This window comes from Rhinoderma darwinii, chromosome 4 (genome assembly GCF_050947455.1).
Source record: "Rhinoderma darwinii isolate aRhiDar2 chromosome 4, aRhiDar2.hap1, whole genome shotgun sequence".
Taxonomy (NCBI): domain Eukaryota; kingdom Metazoa; phylum Chordata; class Amphibia; order Anura; family Rhinodermatidae; genus Rhinoderma; species Rhinoderma darwinii.
Genome location: NC_134690.1, coordinates 375,148,175 through 375,162,196, shown reverse-complemented (window position 1 = coordinate 375,162,196; position 14,022 = coordinate 375,148,175). Strand labels below are relative to the sequence as shown.

Here is a 14,022-nt window from a genome sequence, read left to right as displayed (position 1 = left end):
AAAATTAGCAATTTTTTAGCAAATGCGTCAGTTTATACCAGCAATCTCCTTTCACATTCTGCCACTTCTCCTGTGCATGGGGATACCAAATATGTGGGCCTTATTTATCACATAGAGAAGTAGGAGGGCGGACGATAGAAGAAGCTTATTTCACAAATCGCTTTTTTTCAAAGCTGGTTTTACAAAACTCAACAGAGTTTCTATAACACTTCCAAAATATCTGCGCTTGAAGCAGAAATCCCAAAATATTCATCTAGGGGTATAATGGGAATTTATTTTTTGGGGTTTTCTAAAATAAGAAATTGCAGGTTTATGCAAATGGAGCTCTCCAGCAGATGAACTTTAGAGAATATGCAAACATGACATCCACCCCCCACCCATTCCCTCCCTCACCCTTGGAGTAAAATCAGGGGGAAAATAAAAACGTAATGTAGGGCAAATATATTTTCAACGAATTAACTAAAATCTAATAATTCAGAACAGTGTGGTATTTTTTAAAACATGGCTCAATGCACAGGCCTGGTTGCGAGGGACAGAAATATCGGGAATCTTTGCGGTGCCCGTCTTTTCTGCAGACGCGGCACTTTTTCTGGGGGTTGCTTCTGGTTGCTGTTGGGGGAATCCGACTGATGAAGTGTCTTTCAGTCAGTCGCGTGACATCCTCAGACTGGGGGCATTCTCGGGTGTCCTGAACATCAAAAATGAGGCCTTCAATAATTTTTTCCTGGAAATCCAGGTATGCGTCTCTGCCTCTGTTTTTTTTGTAGAGCACAAATGAGTTGTGGATGGCCACCTGTAACAAATAAATGGCCACTTTTTACTAAATAGGGCTGTAAAACCTGGTCGCTTAAATCCACCCCCCCCCCCCATGTACTTGTTATATTCGGACACGCTCACTGGTTTGTGCTTGTCCGATGTTGCCCCTCTTTCCCTCACTGCCACTGCGGTATGAATCGTGCTTAGTACATACACGTCTTTGCGATCCCTGAACTTGACCGCCAGCAATTCTTCAGATGCATAAGCACAGGAGTCCCCCTTTACCATGCGCTTCCCCACTAATTGCTGTGGAAAACCAATTCTGTTTTTGCGCATGGTACCACATGCCCCAGTCCTTGGAGCATGCAAATGCCTAAACAGGGGCACACTGGAATAAAAATTATCACAGTACAGGTGGTACCCCTTATGAAGCAGAGGCTGCATTATCTCCCACACGATCTTACTGCTGGTGGAAAGATCAGGGGGGCATCCAGGAACATTTATTGTGCGGTCCCGCCCTTCATAAATCCTGAAGGCGGTGGTATATCCTGACCCGCTTTCACACAATTTGTAGAGCTTAACGCCATATCTTGCCCTTTTTGAAGGTAGATATTGGCGAAAGCTAAGTCTGCCATGAAAGTTGAGGAGGGATTCGTCCACACTTACATTCTGCTCAGGGGTGTAGAGTTGCAGAAATAAATTATTCAGGGAATTTATTAGCGGTCTTATTTTGAACAACCGATCCCGGTTTGCATCGGTACTTGGGGGGGCCTGTGCGTTGTCATTGAAGTGGAGGAACCTCATTATTGTCTCATAACGAGACCTGGGCATTACTGCAGAATATACTGGGGTGGCTTGGGCGGGTCTTGTTGACCAGTAAGACCTAATGGAGGGCTTTTTGACAATACCCATATTTAGGGTGAGCCCCAAAACATTTTTTCATTCCTGCAAATTGGTGGGCGTCCAATCTCTGGCATGGGTGGATGAAGGTTTCTGCCTTATATATTGAGTGGCATATAAATTTGTTTCGTGGACAATCTGATTTAGGATGTCGTCCGTTATAAATAAATGGAAGTAATCCATTTGGACAAAATTTGTATTGTCCACGGTTATGCCAGGAGTGGCAGTAAATCCGTGGATTCTAGGCCCAAAAGATGGGGCAGTTGCCCATACAAGAGCCTGGACTGGAGGGACCAGGCTGTCCCGTGCTACAGCGCTACTTGGCCCTGCGTTTTCATGTTCTGCAGTTTCAACTGCATCAGGGACAACGTCCCCTGAAGATGAACCTGAAGTGACGCTGTCATCGTCACTACCTAAAACAGGTTCCATCTCGGACGCCATCTCTGATGCGGTCTCCGACTCAGACCACAGCATGGCTTATGCCTCCTCGGCGCTAAACAACTTCCTCGCCATAACGTAACTAACACTAACACTAACTAAACAAATTTTATTTTTTAATAAAACACACAAACTAACTGCTATATATATCTACACTACCGCTAACAAAAAAATAAACCGCTATTGCTATATATATATGTGGATATATATATAATTATATACTCCCTACCTGCCTATTCTAATAGAATAAAAGAAAGAAAGGTAGATAGATAGAAAAAAATCTAGATGGATAGATAGATTTCTATCTATCTATACAATCTATCTATACAGAGAATGTTTTAGAGTGTAACTGTATTTTTTTTCACTGTAATCTTCTGGCAGCAATTCTCCCGAGTCTCCTCTTCTCCTCAAACTGAAACAATGTTTGAGGAGAAGAAAAGAGGCAGGAGATTTACTGCCAGAAAAGTCAAAATAAATGTGGTCGCTATGATAGGTTTTCACAGCGACCACATGTTCAGGGACCATCAGATTGGTCCCTGATACTCTGCCCAGTGCCCAGAGCTGTTGGTAACAGCATGGGCACAGGGCTGTGTGCACGCGATCGCGTTCACACTGTTTTATATGCAGAAATGCATGTGATCGCTGTGATTGGTTGTCACAGCGATCACATGTTCAGGGGCCAAAAGATTGGCCCCTGACATTCTGCCCAGTGCCCATGGCTGTTAGCAACAGCCAGGGCATAGAGCTGTGTGCACGCGATCGCGCGTGCACAGTCTCTGAAGTGCCGCCGTAATTAGTCTATACGGCGGACTTCAGAGACGCTGGCCGTATAAATACTGCCAGCGGTCGGGAACCTGTTAAAGAATGCAGCTCCCGACACCCCAGCAAACAGCGGATATTGCCAGTTGTAGCCTTTTTTGGCCCAACATTTCCCCGATCTTAGCAGAAGAAATGTAGTATTACGTGGTGACCATGCGAGCAGGAAATTCTCCTCTATAACATCCACATGTTCTAATAAGGCATATGGATAAATGTTGTCGTCAGGAGAGAACTCAACAAAATGATACTTCGCAAATTTCAAGAAAACACCAGCACCTTGATGAGAAAAGCCTGTCTTGGGATGGTTTTGTCATTAAAAGCTACACTACCTGGAATAACATAAAAGTTACATAGCAATTCTTTTCGGACGTAGGCTATGTTATTTGGCCTCACATCTCATGCTCATTTTTGAAGTGATATATTGTGGTCTGACAATCATCAAGCAAACAATTGCCCTGAATGTGTCACATGTAAATCCACTGGTTATTTGTTGTCGGCTGCGTATGGGATATGGATTTCTTAAAACTCTGATTACTGTCATCTTCTGCCCAAGGTCTGGAAGTGTTTTTAATAACTAATGTGGCAGTTTATGCTGTTTGAGGTGTTGTTAATGTAAAGTAAAAAAAATTCTGGAGGTCATTAAGAAACTTCTCAATTTTAACAGCTCTCAGTGACCGTAATCTCCATGCAACGGACACAAAGGTGACAGTGGTGAAGACAGTACTGGAGACCCAGCTTGTTACCAAAATTACTTGTACAGTGGGATCCTTCTGCATATCATGTCGCCAATTCTTAATAACCCTTGATGTAAATTTCCCATTAGTACAATGCTAGGACTACATGGCGTGCAGGGTTACAGTCCTTTTTCCATGGCATTGCGCTGAAATAACCCAAACAATGAGAGTGAGGGGTAGTGCAGTAAAGTGTACTGCTCAGCATTACCAGACTGGACAAAATGAAGCAATGCTGGACTCTACTCTGTCATTTTTGGTTCTGTTTTATTTTTTCCCCATTTGTTGTTTTTCTCTTTTGCTGGTTTTGCAAAAACTGCTAATAGGCCCCTATTGCAAAGAAACCTCAATGGCTAATTTTTATCCAGTGATACATCCTCTGATGACAACCCCTATTGGCGCAGTAATGGTGACCACGCTGGTTGTAATATTTCTAGGTGTAAGGCCCTGTTCACATGACGGTTTTGCCCTATATTTAGTGAGTAAGCCATGAAAGCTCTTGGCGTGCATGCTAAACCAGTTCAATAGGGCTTTATTAGCCCCGACGGAGACCTAAAGTGTACTTGAGGCCTCCGTCGGTGCGCTATACATTGGTAAACCTTTTGTTTTTGAGGTATAGAAGTGCGTAGATTCTGAAATTGGGATACCACAAAAAAAGTTTTTTTTAACATGGGAGCATATGGGTGATATATGCCACTGTACGGCATACGTAACAGGAATTCATTGAACATATACGTTATGAGCTTTTCGTCACTTATACATTGAACGAATGCCATCATAGTCTATAGGTGACGATGCATAACAGTCGCATTAGACAGACTATTAACTGGACATTAAAAATAGATATTGGGATGCACTCCTCAATCAATTGGCGTGGTGCTAGTAAGGTAGGGACGAGAATCCCACAATATTGAAAATATACAACCCCAGCACTCACAGAGGTACGCAAAAGATCCAGATGCAAACAAATTCCCTGTGACACACAGGGAATATCCGGCGGACAACCCATACCAGTGATATCGTCTTACAGCGACCGTGACAAAGGCCGAGGTTCGGCCGAAACGTCTTTACCAAGTCGCTTTCCACCTCAACTTTACCATCTTTTGTTGCAATAAAACTTAAATTTGTTTGCATCTGGATCTTTTGCGTACCTCTGTGAGTGCTGGGGTTGTATATTTTCAATATTAACTGGACATTAACAGACTATTATAGATCTGTTTAATACATACATAAAAAATCATGAAAAGTTCACGACGTATACATTAAATGGATCCCATAATAGTTTATGGGTGACAGATGCCAGTTAGGCACTCGTCACAGCCCAAGTTTAACACAAATGTTGGGAACGTAGATGCTAAATCTAGGTAAAAAACGTGATTTGAATAGGGCCTTATACTGGTTGTACATCTGTGCATAATCCCATTACAAAAAAATATTGTTGTAATTTTGATAATGTACCTGCAAATTAATTACGGTATGTACCGCGAAATAAACATGAAGTTTTAGCTAACAAGAAAAGTTATTATAAATTATGTCTACAAATATGGATTTACCTTTAACTCCTTAATGACTGCCCACTGTCTTTTCATGGCTGGCGGTGCAAGTCCTCCGTCTACAGCGACGTCTTTAGGCGCCGCTGTAGAAGAGGCTAATGAGCGCTCATCCTCTAAGCAGGAGCTGTAGCTTTTGAAAAAATTCCAAAATCCCAGCCGACGCAATCGAAGACCATGAAATCTCTCTTCATTTAGTTCTTGGACCTAGAAAGGACCCCAGAGCTGTCTGTTCAGTATGCCTGCTGTTAGGGCAAACTATGTGTTGCCCTAACAGCAGCCTGTGTAATGTAATGTAATGTAATTAGTGTAATGTATTAGCATACAGGAGTATGCTAATACATTTTTAAGTAAAAAATAAAAGTTGTAAATAAAAAAGGTATCCCTCAATGGGATTAACAAAAAATTTGTCCCAACAAAAAATAGCTATTATTTTGCATAAAATATATTTTATTGCCCATACATTACATAAAAACAAAAAACCTACACATATTAGGTATCTACAAGACCATAATAACTTGAAGAATTAATTTAATAAGTTACTTAGTGGGAAAACGTGAAAGGAATGACAAACAAATAAAAATTAGAAAAATTATATATCTTGCAGTGAAATTTTTCTACCTCAAAACTGCGCAGTAAAAAAAGAAAATACAAATTCTCTCGCATAAAACAAGACAGCATATTGTTCTAGTTGTTGAAAATCGGAGAAGCAAAAACCGACAAATTTAGCTGGGTCGTTTAGGCCTTTTCAGGCGTGGGTCACTAAGGGGTTAAATATGACGTTTTGTTTTCTTATTTACAAACTGCATGCATATTCTGTGAGTTCAAAATCAATTGACAATTATCGTGAACCGAAATGACAATACAATATTTCACACCAGAAAAGACAAAAATATAAAACCTCTTACCATGCAGCATCCAACAAAGGTGTGGGATCAAGGCCGGCCAGCAGCAAATAGGGGAGCCATTCTTTGCAATGACTTTTAGACGACTGTTGTTTAAATACATCAAGCTCATCCCCAGAAGGCAATGGGCAGTTCTGGCTTAGAAAGTAACGAAATAAAGGAAAATTGTTGTGTTCCAAACAACTCTGTAAATAAAAGCTTGAAATCTGGAATCCATATTTGAGGAGCAGCGGGGCCATTACCGAGTGCCTAAAACAGACAGGAGGATTTCAGTGCTTGATGAAACATTAGTTTAGTTATTACATAGACATTAAAGATTATTCGATATTAAAATGTACTAAAACAAGATCAGACATTAAAAATGTCACTTCACATGAAGTTCAGGAACCCACCCAAAATAAATCATGCATGAAATCATGGACCTCCATCAATGTAATCTTCTAACCCTGACCCGTCTGACACAACACAGAAACTTCCATCATAACACTTTAGATAGTCACATTAATTTTTCTGTCTAGAACATTGGGGCACATTTACTACTGTGTTTGCGTCTAGAAAAGGTCAATAAAATATGCCAAATTTTGCCACAAATTGGAGCAATTTTGAGGTTTGCACCTCACCAGACACTCTGAAAAGCGTGGCTCGTCAGAAAGGGGCATGGCTTAAAATGTGACAATGTGCGCAAGAAAACGTTCACATAAATTCTGGTGAAGGAGTCAAGTCAAAATTTACTCACAGGACATGGAAGATGCACCAAAACGATCATACGGCATGCACCACAGTGATAAATTTGGCACAATTTTTGACTGCCTGCTCTAAGACAGCATTAGTAAATGTGGGCCTGTCTGTCTGAGATATCCAGAGACCAAAACCTCTGACCGGAACCAAACAGGCCGTACATAGATCTAAGGTCACTTCATTTGGAGAGTAGGTTGGTGCCAAAACTCATGAACCCCACTGATTTTATCTTTTAACAAACCCGGGAAGTCAAGAGATATATTTTAGCTGCATTTCCCGTTTAACATGTTCCCATTTCCCAATGTAATCCATACTGCTGTAAGTACATGAAGACTTACATTTCATACTTTCAGTGAAACACTTGGCATATGCACCTCAATGTGCAAATTCAAGTTTTTAATCTAAAATTAAAAAATGAATGCTCTATGCGGTTTATTAGCTTCATTCACTCGTAGACTGCACACGCCAATTTTTTCATTATGGAATAGAGTAGGATGAAACTTATTGAAGCCCTTTACTTCCTCCCTGCGGTTAGCTGTAGAAGGAGATAAAGTAACCTGAATATCTTACTCAAACAGGGAGTTACAAGACGTCGGTGTGTCTGTAGAGGGAACTTTCGAGTTACGAAATTCCTGCTGCCCTGGCACTGATTTCAAGCAGTGTGCATCAGTGTATTTACAGGGGAGAGGGGTAGAGGGGCAAGTGTATTGGGAGCTAGTATGCTTGTAGAAACTGTGTCCGGACTGCAGCTCCATTTTATCTGTAATATACAGAACAACGACTAAGTTTTAAAGGTGAAAGCTCCACAAAGACAGGATCTAAAAGTTATTAACTTTTTATTTTTCACTAGGGGTAAACTTCAAAAACATACACTACCGTTCAAAAGTTTGGGGTCACCCAGACAATTTTGTGTTTTCCATGAAAACTCACACTTATATTTATCAAATGAGTTGCAAAATGACTAGAAAATATAGTCAAGACATTGACAAGGTCAGAAATAATGATTTTTATTTCAAATAATAATTTTCTCCTTCAAACTTTGTTTTCGTCAAAGAATGCTCCATTTGCAGCAATTACAGCATTGCAGACCTTTGGCATTCTAGCTGTTAATTTGCTGAGGTAAATCGGGAGAAATTTCACCCCGTGCTTCCAGAAGCCCCTCCCACAAGTTGGATTGGCTTGATGGGCACTTCTTGCGTACCATACGGTCAAGCTGCTCCCACAACAGCTCTATGGGGTTGAGATCTGGTGACTGCGCTGGCCACTCCATTACAGATAGAATACCAGCTGCCTGCTTCTTCCCTAAATAGTTCTTGCATAATTTGGAGGTGTGCTTTGGGTCATTGTCCTGTTGTAGGATGAAATTGGCTCCAATCAAGCGCTGTCCACAGGGTATGGCATGGCGTTACAAAATGGAGTGATAGCCTTCCTTATTCAAAATCCCTTTTACCTTGTACAAATCTCTCACCTTACCAGCACCAAAGCAACCCCAGACCATCACATTACCTCCACCATGCTTGACAGATGGCGTCAGGCACTCTTCCAGCATCTTTTTAGTTGTTCTGCGTCTCACAAATGTTCTTCTGTGTGATCCAAACACCTCAAACTTCGATTCGTCTGTCCATAACACTTTTTTCCAATCTTCCTCTGTCCAATGTCTGTGTGCTTTTGCCCATATTAATATTTTCCTTTTATTAGCCAGTCTCAGATATGGCTTTTTCTTTGCCACTCTGCCCTGAAGTCCAGCATCCCGGAGTCGCCTCTTCACTGTAGACGTTGACACTGGCGTTTTGCAGGTACTATTTAATGAAGCTGCCAGTTGAGGACCTGTGAGGCGTCTATTTCTCAAACTAGAGACTCTATTAATGTACTTGTCTTGTTGCTCAGTTGTGCAGCGGGGCCTCCCACTTCTCTTTCTACTCTGGTTAGAGCCTGTGTGTGCTGTCCTCTGAAGGGAGTAGTACACACCGTTGTAGGAAATCTTCAGTTTCTTGGCAATTTCTCGCATGGAATAGCCTTCATTTCTAAGAACAAGAATAGACTGTCGAGTTTCACACGAAAGTTCTCTTTTTTTAGCCATTTTGAGAGTTTAATCGAACCCACAAATGTAATGCTCCAGATTCTCAACTAGCTCAAAGGAAGGTCAGTTTTATAGCTCCTCTAAACAGCAAAACTGTTTACAGCGGTGCTAACAAAATTGCACAAGGCTTTTCAAATCATCCATTAGCCTTCTAACACAGTTAGCAAACACAATGTACCATTAGAACACTGGAGTGATGGTTGCTGGAAATGGGCCTCTATACACCTATGTAGATATTGCATTAAAAACCAGACGTTTGCAGCTAGAATAGTCATTTAGCACATTAATAATGTATAGAGTGTATTTCTGATTAATTTAATGTTATCTTCATTGAAAAAAACTGTGCTCTTCTTTCAAAAATAAGGAAATTTCTAAGTGACCCTAAACTTTTGAACGGTAGTATATATTAGACTTAAATCATATCTTCAAAGTTAACCATTATTTAAGTTTATTATCTACACATAAAATTTGCACATATCAATTGTAAAAGGCTTTGCTTTAGTTGTATTATACTGATCTTGAGGTACAGTATATGAGACCTTCTTCCCCATCCACATGATCAAGCTGAATTTAAAATGTGAAAGGGAAAAAGTACAAATCAAGAATCAGTAAAGTATAGACTTGTGTTGAACAGAGCTGTGTTATTAAAGTGGTTTCCCAAAGGAAAGGACAAAAATAAATTGATGATTGTTAGGGGCACAACTGATCAATATATTGTGCGGTGCCTCAGTCCTATAGACTTTAAATTGGGTGGCAGCACACATGATCAACCATGGCTCCGTTCAAGCTGCGGGGAAAGGGGGGACTTGGGAACTCTCGTTCTATTGACCGGGGGTGGGTCCCAGCGATCATGCATTTATTTCCGATCCTGAGGATAGGTGATAAAGGTCCTTTATGTGTAAACCACTTTAAAATAATGTATTGAACTATATAAAAAGTTGTAGAAAAAGAAATGGGGGAGGAATCCTCCAGCTCACCTGACACGTATGTTTTGTGTCGCTCACATCGCACGGATCCCCGTGTCGGCACACGATGTATAATAGCAAAAGGTAACAGAAAAATGGATCCAGCGCTGATTGGAATAAAACGGAAACTATTTCCAAATGTTACTAGTCTTCTATTTAAAAAGGTCCAAAGGTATGGAGTCCTAGTGTGCAGGAAGGAATATCGATCCAGTGCTGGAGCCTACGCGTTTCAGACGTGTCAAACGTCCTTAATCATGGCTGTTGATGATTTGAAACTGAAGCCTTGGCTCTTATATATGTTGTTCCGGTGGAGCAGCTGAGTTTTGATTGCGTTCCAGGACATGGGGAGTCCCTGGACCGCAAACCGGAAGTGGTGGGATTTACGTTGGAAGTATTTAATGTGATGCTCACCGCTGATTATGGAGCTGGTGTGTGGCACATTTAATTGAGTTCAAGGTAAAGAATTGTTGTCCAAGAGGGGGTATCGTTTCATTCACATCGTTTTCTTATAGTACCTGGAGTTGATGGTGGTGCTGGGTTGTATGACTTAGTCTATTTTGTGATTCTGTATGTCTTCGTATTTTGTTTGCGTTCCAGGCCTCGTATGTCTATTGGAACGCAAACCAGCCAATGAGAAGATCCAGACCAGACACACTCCCTGTCCGGCTGTACGGCGGTCCGCCCCATGCTTGGTAAGTATGAAAGAATTTGTTTTATGCCTGCGGAAAAACGATGTGATTCGTTCAGCTACTCCTCTCTAATAATTTTGTTTGAACTGGGGTATGATGTTATAGTTTTTTTTTTAAATATATGATATAAATGATATAGAACCACATTGAAATGTGACCTTTGTCGGTTTTCCATTTTGTTAGGGCTTTCAGTTTCGCTGGCCTGGATTGAAGGTCTGGAGTGCGGGGAGTGTAGGAAAAGAAAGAAGTGGCTAAAAGGGTCATTGTATGATATTATTTGCATGACAAAAAGCACATGTTATGCATGCAAATAGTAAATGACATTGTATACAAATGGAGAGGCAGTTTTATAGGATACTGCTGATCTATATTTTATATTCTATTATTTATCATAGTTTCTTTATATTATGGGAGGAAATTATTATTGTATTGACATGGCTATTTATTAATACTGGAACATAAGTTCCTTTTATAGGTTGAGACCATCGGGGAATCTTGTTTTTAGTCTATAGATCCAGTATGCCTCCCTTAGATGAGTTTTGTGTTTTAAATCGCCCCCTCTCTTGGAAGGATGAATTTTTTCTATGGCATAGCATCGTAAGGTTTTCGTTGCTCTATTGTGGTGGTGTATGAAATGTTTTGACGCATTTGAAATATTTATAATATTTGGGTTTCTCACATAGCTGAGGTGCTCTAGGATCCTAGTTTTGAACTTTCGGTTCGTACAACCTATGTATTTTAGTTGGCACTCTATACATTCAATTACGTATATAACGGATTCGGTGTTACAATTAATGTAAGTGTGAATTGTGAACGTGTCTGAATGTGTAGAATTGCAGAAGGTTTTTGTAGGGTGGGCATAGGAGCATACCTTGCAGGGATGTTGTCCGCACTTGTAGAATCCCTTATTTTCTAACCATGTTGTTTTTATTTCATTTGACGTGAAAAGGGATGGGGAAAGAAGACTACCTAGTGACGGCGCCTTTCTGGCTACTAGTCTACATCCTCCCTTCAAGATGGACCGTAAGCCGTCGTCTTCCATGAGGATGGGTAAGTATCTGTTGACTATTTGTTTAATTTCTAGAAATTGGTTGCTTTGTTGGACAATCAATGTGGGTTGATTGGTGTCAGATTGGTCTGTTTTCTTTTGTTGTTCAAGTAGCTGAGCTCGATATTTTTTTGCAGTGATGTCACATGCTCTGTTTAGGGACCATTGTGGATAGCCTCTATTTTTAAGCCTTGTTGTAATTTGTTTTTGTTCTATATCATATTGGCTGGGTGAGCTACAGTTCCTTTTTGCTCGATGTAGTTCTCCAACTGGAATGGCCCTGATTGTTTGTTTAGAGGGATTGCTTCTGGCGTGCAGTATGGTGTTTGCAGATGTGGGTTTGCGGTGAGTTTGTGTAGTTATGATTTGACCTACTATTCCTTTTAATTCTAGGTCCAAGAATATAATTTTTGTTTTATCATAGTTATATGTAAACTTGAGGTTATAGGGGTTTTGATTTAGAAATTCTGCAAAATTGGGGATGATATCAGTATACCCTTTCCATATGAATAGAAGATCATCGATATATCTTCCATACCATTCTATATCATCACCGAATGGGTTGTTACTGGAAAAAATATGAGATTCCTCCCACCACGCCATGACTAAATTGGCTATTGAAGGGGAGAATTTTGCTCCCATGGAGACACCTTTTAGTTGTAGGTAATATTTGCCGTCAAATTGGAAAAAGTTGTGTGTCAACAGGAACATAAGCACATTTAAAATATAAATTTGGAAATTTTTGTCATAAGTACTGTGTATAGAAAGGGGATTTTCTAGGGCAGCGTAAGCGACTTGGTGTGGGACAGATGTATAGAGGGAGACAACGTCACATGTCAACCAGATATAATTATCATTCCAACATTTGTTGTCTAAAGAATTCAAGACGTTTTTTGTGTCTTTTAAGAAGCCTGGAGTTTGCTGAGCCATTCAGATAATCTTTCTAATACAGAGCCAATCTCTGAGACTATAGGTCTCATCGGTGGGGGATTGATTTGTTTGTGTACTTTTGGGAGAGCATGTATGATGGGTGTAATAGGTTGTTCAATATATATGTAGTCCAGCTGTTTTTGATTAATAAAGCCTCCCTGTAGGCCTTCGTTTAGTAAGCTTTTCATTCGAATTTGTATCTTTTCAGTGGGGTTTTTTTCCAATTTTTTATATGTGTTTTCGTCAGACAGCATGTCTATTATTGATTTTTTATAGTCTAGTTTATTCATGACTGCAATACCTCCTCCTTTATCCGCCATCTTTATGGTTAGTTCTTTGTTGTCTTTCAATGATTTGACTGCTTTTTTTTAGGCGGGTGGGCATGTTTGATTCTTGATAATTGACTTTGAGTTTGTCGGCTAGGTCTTGTAGTTCTTTTTCAATTACGTTTTGGAACTGGTCCATTGATTCCGTTCGTGAATTAACGGGATAAAATTTTGGATTGGACGTTACAAAATTGGTAGCCATCGTGACTGTTTGGTCAGGATTTTCTAAATGTAGACTTTCCAAGCATGCTAAGGTTCTATATTCTTGAAAGGAGAAGTTGGGCTGAATTTGATGCTTGTCTTTGTGGAATTCTGCGTTAATATTTGTTATAGTAGAAGGTAGTGTGGTTGTATTTTTATCTTGTTGTTGTTGTTCCTGATGTAAGGAAGTGTTTTTTAACGGTCAGATTACAAATAAACTTATTAATGTCTAATAATGTATTGAACAAATCGAAGTTATTTTTAGGGGCAAAGTTGAGGCCCAATGTCAATGCCTCCTCTTGTTCTGTCGTTAGAGGAATGGAGGATAAATTGATTATATTTGGGTTTAATGGTGTTGGAACTTTCGGGAGCGGAGGTGGCGGATTTGATCTTGGTTTGATCGATTTATGCTTCCTGCCGCCCCTCCTTCCTCGTTTTTTGACGGTTGTGTTATGTCTTCTTGTCTGTAGTTGAAATGGGGGCGTATTCTTGTGTTTTCTTCTTCTGAAAAACCTTCTGCTGAATCTGGTTCTGTCGTGCTGAAACTCACTCTGTTTGATACATCTCTGTGTTGTTTATATTGTTGATTACGTTTTTTGAGTATAGGTTTGGGTCTGGTATAGTTTCGTTCTCTTCTGTTCCAATTGTATATTTCATTGTTTGTATAGTCACGGGTGTCTCGCTGAAATTTGGTCTTTTTGGTTTCTGCTATAGAGAGATCCAGTTTATCAATAAAGGACGACGTACGAGTATCAAGCTGCAAAAAAGAAGGTGAGCTGGAAAAAACATCTAGTTGTTTTTTGATATCGGATATTTTTATTTCTAATTCTGTTAATTTAATTTCTTCTTGTTTTGTTATTAACTTCATTAGTTTAATGGAACAGTCTGATAGAGTTTGGTTCCATTCTTTTTGGAAGTCGTCCGAGTATATGAATCAGGGCATTTT

At 40.0% G+C, this 14,022-nt stretch overlaps 1 protein-coding gene across 6 annotated transcripts in view; it reads right to left on the bottom strand.

Annotated features, from left to right (window-relative positions):
- Positions 1–14,022, bottom strand: part of ASB3 (ankyrin repeat and SOCS box containing 3) — a 93,640-nt gene that overhangs the window by 21,869 nt on the left and 57,749 nt on the right. For all 6 annotated transcript variants that reach the window (XR_012883259.1, XM_075863165.1, XM_075863160.1 and 3 more), the window contains exon 8: positions 6,103–6,348. Coding sequence is in view for 5 of the 6 variants with exons in the window: in XM_075863165.1 (XP_075719280.1) it covers positions 6,103–6,348 (246 nt within the window). In the remaining variant the exon portion in view is untranslated. The remainder of the gene's footprint in view (positions 1–6,102; positions 6,349–14,022) is intronic.